The sequence below is a fragment of the Caretta caretta genome, chromosome 12 (genome assembly GCF_965140235.1).
Source record: "Caretta caretta isolate rCarCar2 chromosome 12, rCarCar1.hap1, whole genome shotgun sequence".
Taxonomy (NCBI): Eukaryota; Metazoa; Chordata; order Testudines; family Cheloniidae; genus Caretta; species Caretta caretta.
The window spans coordinates 19,543,751-19,558,966 of record NC_134217.1 but is presented as its reverse complement, the minus strand read 5'-3'; the positions used below and the strand labels follow the sequence as shown (position 1 = coordinate 19,558,966).

The window sequence follows — 15,216 nt, the reverse complement described above, 5'->3', positions numbered from 1 at the left end:
CCATGGAATTGATCACAGTACAACACCAGAATACCCTCAGTGTGGGAGAGGAAGGAGAACAGGTACCAGGGGCCCTGTGCAGCATTCTAACAGAATTTAAGAAGATATTTAAAGGAAATGGACATTTAGAGGTCAAGCCGAAGTTGGAAATAGATCCCCATACGCAGCCTGTGAGACTGCCAAAGCAGAGTTCTATTAGCTCTGATGGATCCACTGAAGAAGAACCTGGCAAGCCTGCGAAGAGAAGGCATCATTACACCCATTGAAACTAGAACAGCGTGAATCAGCAGCCTGCTTCTGGTGAGAAAACCTTCCAGTAAAATGAGAACCTACACTGAACCAAAACCACTTAACAGAGCAGTGAAAAGAAGTTACTCCCTATTACCAACAACTGAGGACATACTACCTGACCGTCAAGGGCAAAAGTGTTCACTGTTTGTGATGTCAAGACAGGGGTTCTGGGAGACTGATCTATCCAGACACCTCACAACCCTTGCTATACCTTTCACCAGGACAGCCAGGTACAAATGCCCGACCCCAGAGATGTTTGTTTGTGGCATTTGATCCTTGAAATCTGGCTAACTGTGGAGTATTAACCATTTTACTGCCTGTAGCCCATTCTGGTTTTTGTGTAAACTGAAGCAGGCACTAGAGAGGGACTCCCAGATATCAAGATTGTAGCTGATGACATTCTTATTGCAGGAGGAAATGACAATGAAGAAGCAATCCGCAATCATTATGCCAACCTGCTAAACAAGCCTCTGAACACTTGAGACAGTTAACACACAACAATGTAGCATGGGAATGGTCAGAGACCCAAGAACATGCATTTGAAAGAGTAAAGAAAATAATAAATGAGACACCAATCCTAACATACTACAGCCCTGTAAAGCAGCTGAAGCTGCAACATGATGCCTCAGGAGGTGAACTAGGAGCAATGCTGATGTAAAGCCAGCAGCCTATTGCATTTGCACATAGAGCCCTGACAGGCTCAGAGAGGGGATACGACTCAGATAGAAAAGTTGCAACTGGGTGTGCTATTTAGAATGGAACGATTCCATCAGTTCACTTGTGAGCACAAGGTGGAGATGCAGTCAGATTACAAACCATGAGAAAGCATCATGAACAAGCCACTGTTGAGTGCGCCCCAGTGACTACCATGCATGTTACTGACACTCCAGGGTTATGATGTGAGGATAAGGCACCGGGAGGGCAGATACAATGAGCAGTGTATACCTTCCAGAATACCCCACAGGCTGCTGATTGGAATAGGAGATAGAGCCTATCAATATGCTACAATACCTTTTCATTTCTAATGGGAGGCTCCAGGCAACCCAACAAAGCATCTAATAGGAGGGGGTGCTACTGGCTGTACAACAGTTCACGCCCCTGGGCTGGCCAGTTTACCAATGCCACAGGAGGTCATCCCTCCTCCTCAGAGGGTGAGGGATGAGCTGTGAGTGCAAGATGGGATTTTGTTTGAAGCAGAGGCCCCAGGGCCAGCCTTATGGGTCGGTGACCGCCCAGGGCACTGTGGTAAGGAAGGCGCTGTGGTCAAAAGGCAAGGAGCAGGGCAGGTCTGGGGTGCAAGGCCATGGAAGAGAGTTTGGGGTGATGGGGGGGAAGGCATGGGAGCCCAGGGGTGATAGGGGGTGCAGAGTCTGGGGAGGCAGCAGGGGCAAAGAGCAATGGAGGGACAGGTGTGGAGCCCGGGAAGGCAGCAGGATCCAGGGGCAATGGGGAGAGCCCAGGAAGGCAGCAGGACCTGGGTTCAGTGGGGGAAGGGTGGGGAGCCCAGGGAGGCAGCAGGGGCCTGGGGTGATGGGGGAATGGATGTGGAGGCAGTGGGGGCCGGGGCAATGGGGGGAGGGCCAGGGGTGGCAGTAGGGGTTGGGGCAATGGGTGGGTAGCTCAGGGAGGCAGCGGGGGCCTGGGGTACCAAAATACAAGTTTGCCCAAGGCACCATTTTCCCTAAGGCCAGCCCTGGGAGGCCCAGTATGACACCACTCAACAGATCAAAGACAGCAACATGGTGGAAGCAAGTCCCCCACCAACAGTGATGACACAGAAGTGGGAGATAGGCTTGAAGACCAGCGTACTTGAAGGACTATAAGGCCAAATAAACCACAAGAAGCTTGGTGGTAATAGCCACACCCAGGGGTTGGCTATGTACTAGTGACCTCTGGCCCCAGCAAGTCAGCAAACACCGGCACAAGAGACACAGCAACAAAAATTGTTCAATGGGACATTGTAGCAGCCTGCCATGGAACTTCAAGGGAGCAGCACAGGTTGCAGGAGGGATGGGTTTGGAGCAGGCATGAGGAAGTCAGTCAGTGCGCTCATGTCACAATCGCTAGCTGCGAAGGCAGCATCTCTGTGAATAGTTCTCTTAATAAAGAGCCAGTTTAGTGGCTGGTTTAGTGGTTTAGAAACCTGGAGTCCTCTCATGTTATTACCTTGCAGGCAGAACATAAAAACACTTTTCACTGTATATCTATGTGCAATAACATGAATTTGCAGGTGCTTTGTAAACACGTTCCAATCACATGTGGAGTTGTCTGGTGCTGTAAATCGTATCATAACACATTGTACACAACAGTAATCTGAGCTGTCCACTTATGTGAGCAGCAGCAGCCCAGCAGATCACAACATACTAAGCCAGAAAGAGACAGTCTCTTGACAAGCAGACACAAACAGTAAGCTTGATCCCGCAACTACTGAAGTCAATTGCAAAACCCTCACTGGCTTCAATGTGTGCAGAATCAGACCCAAAGCTACAATCTACCATGTATCATATTAGCTGAGATCTGGTTAGCATTAATATCCAGCTTATGGGTCAAACTCTACCTTCAGATTAGTTCTCATTCACTTTAATAAGACCTGTGTGCATAAATCCAAGGGCAGAGGTTGACATTATGTGTTGCCCTCTTTAGGTTTGCTGTGTGGCAGTGATGAAGACTATTAACCTTCCCCCATATGCAGAGATTCCTCTAGCATCACATGAATTCAGCTGTGAAAAATCTTAAATGGATGAATGTAGGGAAGGTATGACTGTAGGTTACCAGTGGTCCTGAGTGTTGTAGCCAAAGGTTTCCACAAACAAAGTTCAGTTTAGGACTCATGAAAGCCAATAACAACAATACATAGCTCTTATATAGCTTTTTTAATCTGCAGAATGCAAAGAATTTTACAACAGAGGTCAGTATCATTATCCCAGTTCTTGAGATGGGAAAACTAAGGCATAGAAGGGGTGAAGTGACTTGCCTAATGTCATCCAGTAGGCCAGTGCCACAGCTGGAGGTAGAATGCAGGTGTCCTGAGTCCCAGTCCAGTGCTCTAGCCACTATACCACACTACCTCTAAGCAACAAAAATCCAAGCCACAAAAGCCCCAGGAGAGCACATAACTGCAGCTCTGGAATTTAATATTTACTCAGGTTTCAGAGTAACAGCCGTGTTAGTCTGTATTCGCAAAAAGAAAAGGAGTACTTGTGGCACCTTAGAGACTAACCAATTTATTTGAGCATGAGCTTTCGTGAGCTACAGCTCACTTCATCGGATGCATACCGTGGAAACTGCAGCAGACTTTATATATACACAGAGAATATGAAACAATACCTCCTCCCACCCCACTGTCCTGCTGGTAATAGCTTATCTAAAGTGATCATCAGGTTGGGCCATTTCCAGCACAAATCCAGGTTTTCTCACTCTCCACCCCCCCACACACAAATTCACTCTCCTGCTGGTCATAGCCCATCCAAAGTGACAACTCTTTACACAATGTGCATGATAATCAAGTTGGGCCATTTCCTGCACAAATCCAGGTTCTCTCACCCCCTTCCAAAAACCACACACACAAACTCACTATCTTGCTGGTAATAGCTCATCCAAAGTGACCATTCTCCCTACAATGTGCATGATAATTAAGGTGGGCCATTTCCAGCACAAATCCAGGTTTTCTCACATCCCCCCCACCCCCATACACACACAAACTCACTCTCCTGCTGGTAATAGCTCATCCAAACTGACCACTCTCCAAGTTTAAATCCAAGTTAAATCAGAACATCTGGGGGGGGGGGGTAGGAAAAAACAAGAGGAAATAGGCTACCTTGCATAATGACTTAGCCACTCCCAGTCTCTATTTAAGCCTAAATTAATAGTATCCAATTTGCAAATGAATTCCAATTCAGCAGTTTCTCGCTGGAGTCTGGATTTGAAGTTTTTTTGTTTTAAGATAGCGACCTTCATGTCTGTGATTGCGTGACCAGAGAGATTGAAGTGTTCTCCGACTGGTTTATGAATGTTATAATTCTTGACATCTGATTTGTGTCCATTTATTCTTTTACGTAGAGACTGTCCAGTTTGACCAATGTACATGGCAGAGGGGCATGCAACAAAGCCCGTTGCAACAAAGCCCGTTGCCAATTGTGCCCACATATCTATTCAGGGGACACCATCACAGGGCCTAATAACATCAGCCACACTATCAGAGGCTCGTTCACCTGCACATCCACCAATGTGATATATGCCATCATGTGCCAGCAATGCCCCTCTGCCATGTACATTGGTCAAACTGGACAGTCTCTACTGGAAATGGAAATGGCCCACCTTAATTATCATGCGCATTGTAGGGAAAATGGTCACTTTGGATGAGCTATTACCAGCAGGATAGTGAGTTTGTGTGTGTGGTTTTTGGAAGGGGGTGAGGGGGTGAGAGAACCTGGATTTGTGCAGGAAATGGCCCAACTTGATTATCATGCACATTGTGTAAAGAGTTGTCACTTTGGATGGGCTATCACCAGCAGGAGAGTGAATTTGTATGTGGAGGGGTGGAGAGTGAGAAAACCTGGATTTGTGCTGGAAATGGCCCAACCTGATGATCACTTTAGATAAGCTATTACCAGCAGGACAGTGGGGTGGGAGGAGGTATTGTTTCATATTCTCTGTGTATATATAAAGTCTGCTGCAGTTTCCACGGTATGCATCCGATGAAGTGAGCTGTAGCTCACGAAAGCTCATGCTCAAATAAATTGGTTAGTCTCTAAGGTGCCACAAGTACTCCTTTTCTTTTTGCGAATATTTACTCAGTACAACCCTAAGTGCAATTTCCTTCAATACATAAAAACCTAGATTATACCAGCCCTCACTAACATATTTTGCATTATGTATTAACTTCAGGAACATATAAATTAATTCCTCAGAAATCTGGCTTAATTTAATTGCATTTCTTTTTGACAGAAGTCATTTTAAAAACACTGCATGCTACATTTCATGTTTAATGTCACGTCATCATTCAACATGTATTTTACTGAAAGAGAAATTAAAACAAGAATATTAACAGAAAATTATTTCAAATTTTACCATAGGCAACTTAAAGATAGCATTAGTCACTCTTCATGAAAAAGCAGTTGGGTGGTATATGTCATTAAAATAAAGGGCCGAATTCTGCTTTCAGTTACACTGGTGTAACTCTGCTGGCTCTTTAACATAAGAACAGCCATATTGGGTCAGACCAAAGCTCCATCTAGCCCAGTATCCTGTCTTCCGACAGTGGCCAATGCCTGGTGCCCCAGAGGGAATGAACAGAACAGTTAATCAACAAATGATCCATCCCCTGTCACCCATTCCCAGCTTCTGGCAAACAGAGGCTAGGGACACCATCTCTGCCCGTCCTGGCTAATAGCCATTGATGGACCTATCTTCCATGAATTTATCTAGTTATTTTTTGAACCCTGTTATAGTCCTGGCTTTTACAACATCCTCTGGCAAGGAGTTCCACAGTAATCAAGAACAACCAATCTCCTTGATCATTCTTTGATTATTAAGTGATACAATGATAAAAAATGTTTCACAATAGCTCTGGCTACATTAAAAGCATTACATTACACACGGTGGAGTCCCTTAAAATCTTCAGGTGAAATCTTGGTTCCATTACAGTCAATAGAAGTTTTGCCATTTACTTCAATAGAGTCAGGATTTGACCTTTGGTATTAAACATATTTATGCTATTTGTAATATTTACTGTACTTAGATTATGGTATTATCTCAAATGTCATGCACCTGCTTAAATAGTTAAATGAGATAAATGAAAAAAATTTAAATGCCTTCTGTAGGAAGCTATTTGGGCAAAATAAATGGATTTCTTCTTCCAAACAGTCTGAAAGAATGTCCAGAAAACAATTCTAGGTTCTGTTAGACTCCCATGTAAACAGTATGCCCTGCAACTTTTTAATAGTTCCTTAAAAATCTATATTCTATATACAGATGGGTTTTCTATTTCCATCCAATAAGGATATTTTCACCAAAGGAGAAACTGACTGACTGTGCAGTGAGATAGTGAAACTGACTGTATTGAAAGGGCTGTCAAATGTGTCAAGTAAAAACAAAAATAAAAAAACACAGAGTAATATATTGTTTCCCCACTAACTTCCTTCCACTATAACAATCTAAGTGTTACTTGTAACTGTCGATCTAGGACTGAGAAGCAGCATAGTCCAATGGAGAGGTTACTGGATCGGGAGTCAGGAAACCTGAGTCCACTTCCAACTCTACCACCGACCTGCTGCATGACTTTGGCAAGCCATTTCACCGCTCTGTGCCCACTCCTCCTCTCACCCTTGGTCTGCCCTGTCTCTATAGATTGTAAGCTATTTGGGGCAGGGCATGTTTCTTGCTATAGTGTTTGCACAGTACCTAACACAATGAGGCTCTGATCTCAGTTAGGGCATCTAGGTGTTACCACAGTATAAGTGATAATATGAAGTACACATTTTGCAGACATTCAGTATGCAATGTTCAAGTTAACTGTGTCCCTTTAGCAGCATGCCAAATAAGCAGACACAATTTGGCTGCTTGTAAAATTGCCCCAATAAGAGCATGATTGTGCTCTTATTTAAGTCCATGGTAAAACCCTTCTTTGATTTCAGCTGAAGTAAGGGGGCAGATCCATTACTGTTAGTGACAAAATTGTCTCAATTTATAAGTATTTAGCTAATACTTAGGGGAAAAAATGCTCTGTTGTGATGCCCACCAAATCTGTGATTAATTTCTCTTTTCCCTCACAGTGATTATGTCAGGCTCTTGTAATTTTTTGCACAAGTATTTAGCTTTTATGAGCCACTTCTTTATTCTAAAATCTCAGACAGTTATGAGATCCATTCTTAAGCAAATAGCTGCAATAATGCAAACAATTCACATCCATGTAATTTTATGGCTGCTCAGCATACTAGTCAATATGTTTGTTACTTAGAACCTTGCAAAATAGACAATGTTTATTTCCTCATGTCAGGTACTACTCCCATTGACTTCAGTGACAGTTTTGCATAAGAAAGGACTACAATATTTGGAAGATAGTATCAAACCTACACAGTACTTACGAAAATGGTGACTAGTGTTATTTCAAAACTAAATTTAAAGTTTTTAAAAAGTCCCTTACCGTAAATCTTTTTATGTAATCAGACACACAAAATCCTCCCGTGCTCAAACAAAGGGATCTGTGCAGTGAAGATTCCTGATACAAAGCTCCCATTTTTTTTTAGCCTGCGTGGCAGTAACCCAGGTAGCCTGAAGCCTTTTACTGAATTAAGCAAAGCCTAGTTAGATCTTAATAGAATTCTGTGTGTGTGATAAACTTAGCATTTCAACTTATCTGACACTACACCAGGCATTTCAATCATTTCACTTCCTTATCTGTAGTACTAGGTTCTATCTGTATCCTTGCAGCTCATTTCCTGCATCACCGATAAGAGAGGAAACAAACTCAGCAGAAGACGATGGCCAAATCACTTGAAGTCAATCAAGAGTCCTCTGCTTTATTGTTTTTGCCCAATTTAACTTTTTGTGCTTATATTTAAAAAATGCAACTTTGGTTGTAGCTGTCATTCACTAGCGTTGTTCCAACATGCAGTGACAGACATTAATGCAGTATTCACATCACGACGATTGTATCAGTACAGGTGACCTTTAGAGGGCAACAATGTCATAGGAATTGAGGAGATAAAGGTAAATTGTCAGCCTCCATATATGCATTCTAGAGAATTCCTCACACAGGTACATCCACCTGCATACATGGTTTAGATAATTTAATACCTGTGCTCAGACAAGTATTAATTTGCACCTGCAAAATCCTCCATGGTCAAGTGGTTTTACAGGTGTAAATTAACATTTAAGTACACACAGGTGATGAACTATTTCAAGTGCATTGCACCCATAAAGCAAGGACATGTATGTGTCAAGCAATTTTGTGAACACACAGCTGGTGGCCCGTAAAGGCTCGTTTAAACATTTTCCCCAAAATTGAAGTGAAAAGCACATTTATGCCAATATGCATACAAACTGAGCCCCCAGTAAATTACTGCACCTTTATTTTGTTTTAGTAAGAATTTAGTAAGTTTTTAGACGGTAAGTTCTTTGGAGCAGGGACCATATCTTTTCATATTTTTGCACAGTGCCCAGCACAATGATCCTCATGGGGCCTATGGACATTATTGTCATATAAATGTTAAAATAAGACCACCAGCACATTTTCACAAAAAGAAAAAAAGACATTGGAAGACCTGAGAAGAGAAGTAAGTTTTGCAGAAGTAATGACTGAAATCTACTTACAGTTCTGTGCTGTGGCTTCATTTTGCCTTTGTTAACGCAATAAATGATAGTAACTAATAGTTTTAGCTCTTTGCAGGTGTGACATTATCTGATTAAAATATGACCAGATAGATCATTGTTGCAACCACTGTTATATATTTGCAACAAATCTTGACAAAATGTGGCTGTCCACAAAAAGGTTATGATTTGCTGGTTATGATTATGCTATTTGTATGCATGGACCATTTTTGTATTTGAAGTTATGAATATTGGCCCCATACCTGGATTTCAAATGTTTGCTCCTGGGGTAACACCCACAAGGTAACTAGCCAGCACATCATGAAGGGACTATTCAAATTGAGTGGCCCATCAAAAGAACATTTAACTAACAATGGACCATGGGAGACACCCATCTACACTTAATGGAATTTCCTGCTGTGACTAGGTGAAATGCACGGACATGGGACTTGCCCGTGTGACTCCAAACTCCATCTTGTTGCTATAATTTTTCACAGTAAGAACAATGGGATTCCCTCCACATGGCAGAAGATATAAAAGGTCCTGGAAACCCTTCCATTTTGCCTCTCTCCTGCTCCAGCCTCTGGAATGTGGACTTATACTAAGGTGAGCATTCTAACCAATGGACTAAGGGCCTTCCAATGATTTGGAAGCAACTAGAGACTTATTAAGCCAGCAGTTTATTCCATCACTGTTACAAGCCCTGAACCAAGAACTTTGCAATTACTGTATGTATTTGATTCCTTTATCCAATTTTAACTCACCTTTCTTTCTTTTTATGAATAAACCTTTAGATTTTAGATACTAAAGGATTGGTATTAGTGTGATTTTTGGGTAAAATCTAAGTTGTATAATGAGCTGGGTGTGTGATTAGTCCTTTGTGATCAGAAGAACCTTTCATTTGATGAGACTGGTTGTAAAGAACCACTCATCTCTCAATCCAGTGGTTCTGGAGGGAAATAAGAACTGGAATGCCCAAGGGGAAACTGCTTTTATGACTTCTTGTTAGCCAGTGTAGTAAAACAGGAGTTTACTTTGTGGCTGGTTTGGTATATCTTATGAAAGAATAACCACCAGTTTTGGGTTGTGTTTGCCCTATTTCTCAGCAGTTCATCCTGAATTTGGCATCCTCAGTGGTCACCCACTGAGGCACGATTACCACAAGCAATTATGTCTGCTTGGATGAGTGCATTGTAAGAAACTACTTACCTTAGATCAGTGGTTTTCAAACTTTTTTTCCTGGGGACCCAGTTGAAAAAATTGTTGATGCCCATGACCCAGCAGAGCTGGGGATGAGGGGTTTGGGGTGTGGGAGGGGCTCAGGGCTAGGGCAGAGGACTGGGGTGCAGGAGTGACAGCTGTGGGGTGGGGCCTGGAATGAGGGGTTATGGGTGTGGGGGGGGGTCTGGGCTGGGGCAGAGGGTTGGGGTGTGGGAGGGGGTCAGGGCTCTGGGCTGGGGGTGCGGGGTTTGGGGTGCAAGAGGGGCTTCAGGTTGGGGTGGGGGCTCAGGACTGGGGCAAGGGTGTGGGAGGGGGTCAGGGCTCTGGGCTGGGGATGGGGGGTTTGGAGTGTAGGAGGGCCTCTGGGTTTGCAGGAGGCTCTGGGCTGGGGCAGGGGGTTGGGGTGCAGACTTACCTCCAGCGGCTCCCTGTCAGCAGCGCAGCCGGGGTACAGAGGCAGGCTTCCTGCCCTGGCACCGCGGACCGCACTGCGCCCCAGAAGCAGCCAGCAGCAGGTCCGGCTCCTAGGCAGAGGCACACAAGCAGCTCCACACGGCTCTCGCCCACAGGCACTGCCACCCCAGCATTCCCAGCCAATGGGAATGCAGAGCCGGGGCTCGGGGCGGGGGCAGCGTACGGAGCCCTGTGGCCGCCCTGCCTAGAAGCCGTACCTGCTGCTGGCTGCTTCTAGGGTGCAATACGGTGTCGGAACTGGTAGGAAAGAGCTTGCCTTAGCTGGGCAGCACCACTGATGGGACTTTTAACGTCCAGTCGGTGGTGCTGACTAGAGCCGCTAGGGTCCTTGGGTGCTGAGCAAGGTGACCCAGTGCCTTACATGCCATGACCCAGAACTGGGTCACAACCCGAACTTTGAAAAACACTGCCTTAGATTACATTGGGAAAGAGTAAAGTAGGATCCTGATATACAAAGTGATAGTCCTTTACTTAGGGCCAGTGACTACAGTGGAGATGCATGAGTGTCACTGAAGACAGCTTTTGGAATTAGCACAGGCTATGTCTTCACTGATGAAAAAAGGTGTGTTTTACTGTGGGGTAACTAATGAGCATTAGCTATCCTGCAGTAAAAACATAGTGGAGACAAGGCACTGTACTTTTATCATGAGGAAAAGCTGGTGAGGTTAACCAGGGGTGGTGGGTGTCACCTATCTCTCTTGTGGTAAATTCTACAAATGTCTTGTCTTTACTTAGGATTTTCCAGCGAGGTAACTATTGCCATTCGTTATCTCACTGTATAAAAAGTCACCTTTGTGTCAGTGCAGACACAGCCAAAGAACTAACAGGTAAGGGAACGATTGTCGTGTGGTTAAAACCAAGGGACGGACTGGTCCAGGACACTTGATATGCTGAAACAATCACGGCCTGTCTTGCAAATGGTCTGTATTTTGACCTTGCTAGGCATGTTTTTCAATTATGCTAACCTACATCAGAATAGAGGCCATTTTAACATTCAGGTGAAGGGGATGGAGGAGACCTGCAAATGGAGAAATCGGCTTAGGGCTTTGGATGGTGCAATATAAGTTCTTGGGGGGGGGGGGGGGGGAGCATATCTATTGTGCAATATTTACAGTACATCTTGACTTGTGATCTATACAGCTTACTCCTGACTAAATCACATGCCCTAAGAGTCAGGAAAGATGGGCTCTGGATCTGGTCATAGACTTCCTATGTGACTTTGTACTTTATCTCTGTGCATCGTTTTTCTCATCTGTAATACTGGGTTATTAATACTTTCCTATCTCACAAAGCTTTACAAAGTTTACAAAGCTTTTGGAGATCCCAGGATTTACTATCTATTAATATTCTATATTATTCTTGTTACTATAATTAAAGATAGCACTAGACTAAAATCTCAGACCCAAAACACCACCAAAATTCAGGAGCTTCAAAACCCAAATCAGTACCCAGGTGCATATTTTGCAATCTAGGCAAAATCCAGCCCTTAGTCCTCTGCTATATGGACAGGAGAATTAGCCACAAAGAGAAGGGCTCCTAAGCTATTCTGCCTGCACAGGACAAGATAGTTCGGGGGCCCTAGGACCGCACACTCAGCAACATTCCTTACATCTGCTCAAATGAAGCTCACTGTATGCTTCCCTACCCCAAATGTCTGCTACCAGACAACACCAGGAACTCAGGAACCAAGAGGTTGAACACGGCCCCTGTCCTAGGTCTTAGGGAAGTCCTAAATTGCAACCCTCACAACCTTAAAGGTGCCCTGTGCAGGTTCTCATTTGATAGAGGCCCAGTTTCCTGATAAATAGGAATTGGATGTGGATTTAGGAGAAGGCATCCCATAAAGAAGTTCGGGGACAGGATTGAGGCTCCCAATGTCTGGTTCAGTGAGGAGACACCCCCTTTTCAACTCCCCCTAGTCCTCATATTAAGAGGGGGCCGTTGGATCCAAGCAGTGGGCTGGAAACAAGCTGTGGAGAGGTGAGGGGCAGGGGGCCGATGGCAGACCTCTACCAAATAGAAATGACTGTGGAAGGAATGATAACCTACACTGTATGAGTTATGTTGGGTAGTTCCCAGAGGAGTTAAGTTAATTAAATAACATCCTAGTTTAAACCACATCCCTTGAATCTTGTGTTTCTTCCCGGATGTCCAGGACAAATGCATCATGCTTTATTCCTGCCTGGGTGCAGCACTGAGGAAAGAGAAAAGGCTCCCTGCATCCATACAAGATAGGACAAAATTAGCTGCATTTTAATTTTCATTGTGTATCATTTGTGACACTATAAAACACACTCTGCCTTTTATTCATACAAGGCAGAGTGTGTTTTATAGTGTCACAAATGATACACAATGAAAATTAAAATGCAGCTAATTTTGAGAGGGTACAAACAATTGCACTGTTGTTTTGTATTTTACAAAGATATTATATTACTTAATGTGGCACCAAAAGCATGTAAGCATCAAGCCAACTGGGCAAGCTTGCACGACAAAGAGAATCCGTTAGGAAATTTGGCAGAGAGACTGGAACAAGCAATGTTCAGCCTGCAACCTTCCATTATCGGATCTAAATACAGAAGGGTAGCGTAAAATGATACTTTACTGCAGTATTATTAATAATTAAGAATATAATTATGATGCTCAGATCCACCAGCTTTTCCACTCTCTCCTTTTTAACATTTGTAAAGACTGAACATGAAGCTTACTTTTTACCTTCTATTTGGCTCCTGTAGTTCAGACTGTTGGATACTTTACACAAAGATGCTAAAAGCAACTAACAAAAGCGGTCATATAACAATAAGAAAAGGAGTACTTGTGGCACCTTAGAGACTAACCAATTTATTTGAGCATGAGCTTTCGTGAGCTACAGCTCATGCTCAAATAAATTGGTTAGTCTCTAAGGTGCCACAAGTACTCCTTTTCTTTTTGCGAATACAGACTAACACGGCTGTTACTCTGAAACCTGTCATATAACAATGACATTCAGTTTGCAACAGAAGAAAATCAAATGATCCAGTTTGTTGTACTAGATCAGCAAACAGAATAACAGACATAAGGCCATATTTTCCTCTCAAATGCACCCATATAAATCCAGACTAATTTGTCTGGATTTACACCAGTGTAAATGAGAGCGGAATTTAGTCCTCAGCATTCATATGTAGATATTCTAAGAGTTAATTACAAAAAGCCCCATTTTAAATGTAATATTCAATGTGCAGCCAGACAGTATGTCTAGAATAAATGCAAAGCTATTATAAAAATGACAGGGGACTGAAACCTTGACAAGTTGCTTACAAATTCCTGCTACTGTGTGAAATATGAAAACAAAAGTGACACAGAAAAATCAAGTTACTGCTCTAAAACAAAATATGGCCTTCACCTTTCAGAGACGCACATAGAGTCTGCTATCCTTAAACTGAAGTTTCTTTCTTTCATACAAGATATCTGATATTTCCATTAGTCACTGAAGTATGCGGACATTGATCAACAGGGTTACGATATGCAGAGTGAAGATTAATACAGGACAAAAAAGTAGATTAAGAGGTTTGGGTTTTTTAGAACCAGATGCTGTGAGGTGCTTAGCAAGCAACTCCCACTAAAGTCAACGAGAAATGAGGGAGAATTCAGTCCTTGTAGGTGACTTCCCTCACCTCCCAGGATCAGGCCCTTACCAAGTGCTGACAATGTGCTCAATGCTCTATAGACTGAGTGGGAGCTATGGTCCCTGCCTCAAGGAATTTATCATCTATTATCGTTCTTTATCTACAGCAGGTTTCAACTATGTGTAGTTCAGAGCAGACGTGACGTAACTTGCTTGCAAAGAAATATACAAGAAGAAGCTTCAGTTCTTTTGCCCATGTTCTCTCCCACAATTCAGGATACAGACCATAGGAAGGTTAGCACTCCCTGCCCAAAAACTCAAGCTCTGATTTAAATTTTCTGAAGCCCATATCAAACTCAAACTCAGCTTCCAAATTCTACCAACACTTACCCTTTCATTCCGCTTCCATCCACACAGACTAGAACTGGATATCAGCATATAGCAGCGTTCCCAGGACAGACACAAGGACACTCAGATGGATGCAACAAATCACTGTGTATGAGAAAACTTAAAAAAAAAAAAGAGAGAGAGAGAGAGAGAGAGAATCAGTATCTGATCAGAGCAAGTACTCAAGGGTTTCTGAAAAGTTTTTGCAGATGAGACATCCTCTAAGAACAAGTGATTCCTGGATGTCAGAGTCTCACTATGAGTGAGCATATTTCTATAGCTGCTTCACTCAGAATGGATTAATGTTAAAGGTCAGGTCTGAAAGCCTCCCCACCTAATTAATATTTATTTTACACTGTGGATCCCCTTACATAAGAAATCTTCCCTGAGGCCATAAGACTCTCACATTTTATTCCATTGTTAAACCTTCAGTATCCTGCTCTCACTATTTGCTTCACAAAGGAAACACATTAGCAATAACAGCTTCAGTGGGACTGCTTCTATTTAAGTAACTGATACCGGGACAGATTCCTCCCTGAGGTAACTATTAGCTCATGCAACTTTACACCAGGGATGAATTTGCCCTGTAGACTATGAATAGTTATAATTGTTGGCAGTTTTCTCATTCTTGAATTACTCTGCCAGTGCTCTGTATGCCAAAATCGGTGGGCATTATGTCTACAGCTGAGTAAATTAGGGAAAGCCCATCCAGCTAGCAAACACTTTAAAAAATTAACTGCAAGCCATAAAAGCAGATTAAAAGCATCATAAAGGCCATATTTTCACATCTTGCTCCCGTCAAACATTTGCAGCTAATTATACATGCAAAGCAGACTTTACAAAGCAATTCCAGCCCTTATGGTCAGGGAGAGGCTTCTGGAAGCAGACCTGGTGCAATTTCACTGAGCGAGGATAGAGGGCAGAATTGGGGA

At 43.2% G+C, this 15,216-nt stretch overlaps 1 protein-coding gene across 3 annotated transcripts in view; it reads right to left on the bottom strand.

Annotated features, from left to right (window-relative positions):
- Window positions 1-14,762, bottom strand: part of MYLK3 (myosin light chain kinase 3) — a 67,282-nt gene extending 52,520 nt beyond the window's left edge. Inside the window, exons 1-2 of one of the 3 annotated variants that reach the window (XM_048816949.2) lie at window positions 14,656-14,762; window positions 14,288-14,404 (exon numbers count right to left, since the gene is read on the bottom strand). In XM_048816949.2, the coding sequence (XP_048672906.1) occupies window positions 14,288-14,335 (48 nt within the window). In that variant the 5' untranslated portion in view covers window positions 14,336-14,404; window positions 14,656-14,762. Of the gene's footprint in view, window positions 1-7,435; window positions 7,580-14,287; window positions 14,405-14,655 lie in introns of those variants that run through there. The other 2 variants (XM_048816947.2, XM_075118377.1) reach the window with 2 other exon arrangements.
- Window positions 14,763-15,216: the final 454 nt, after the last annotated feature.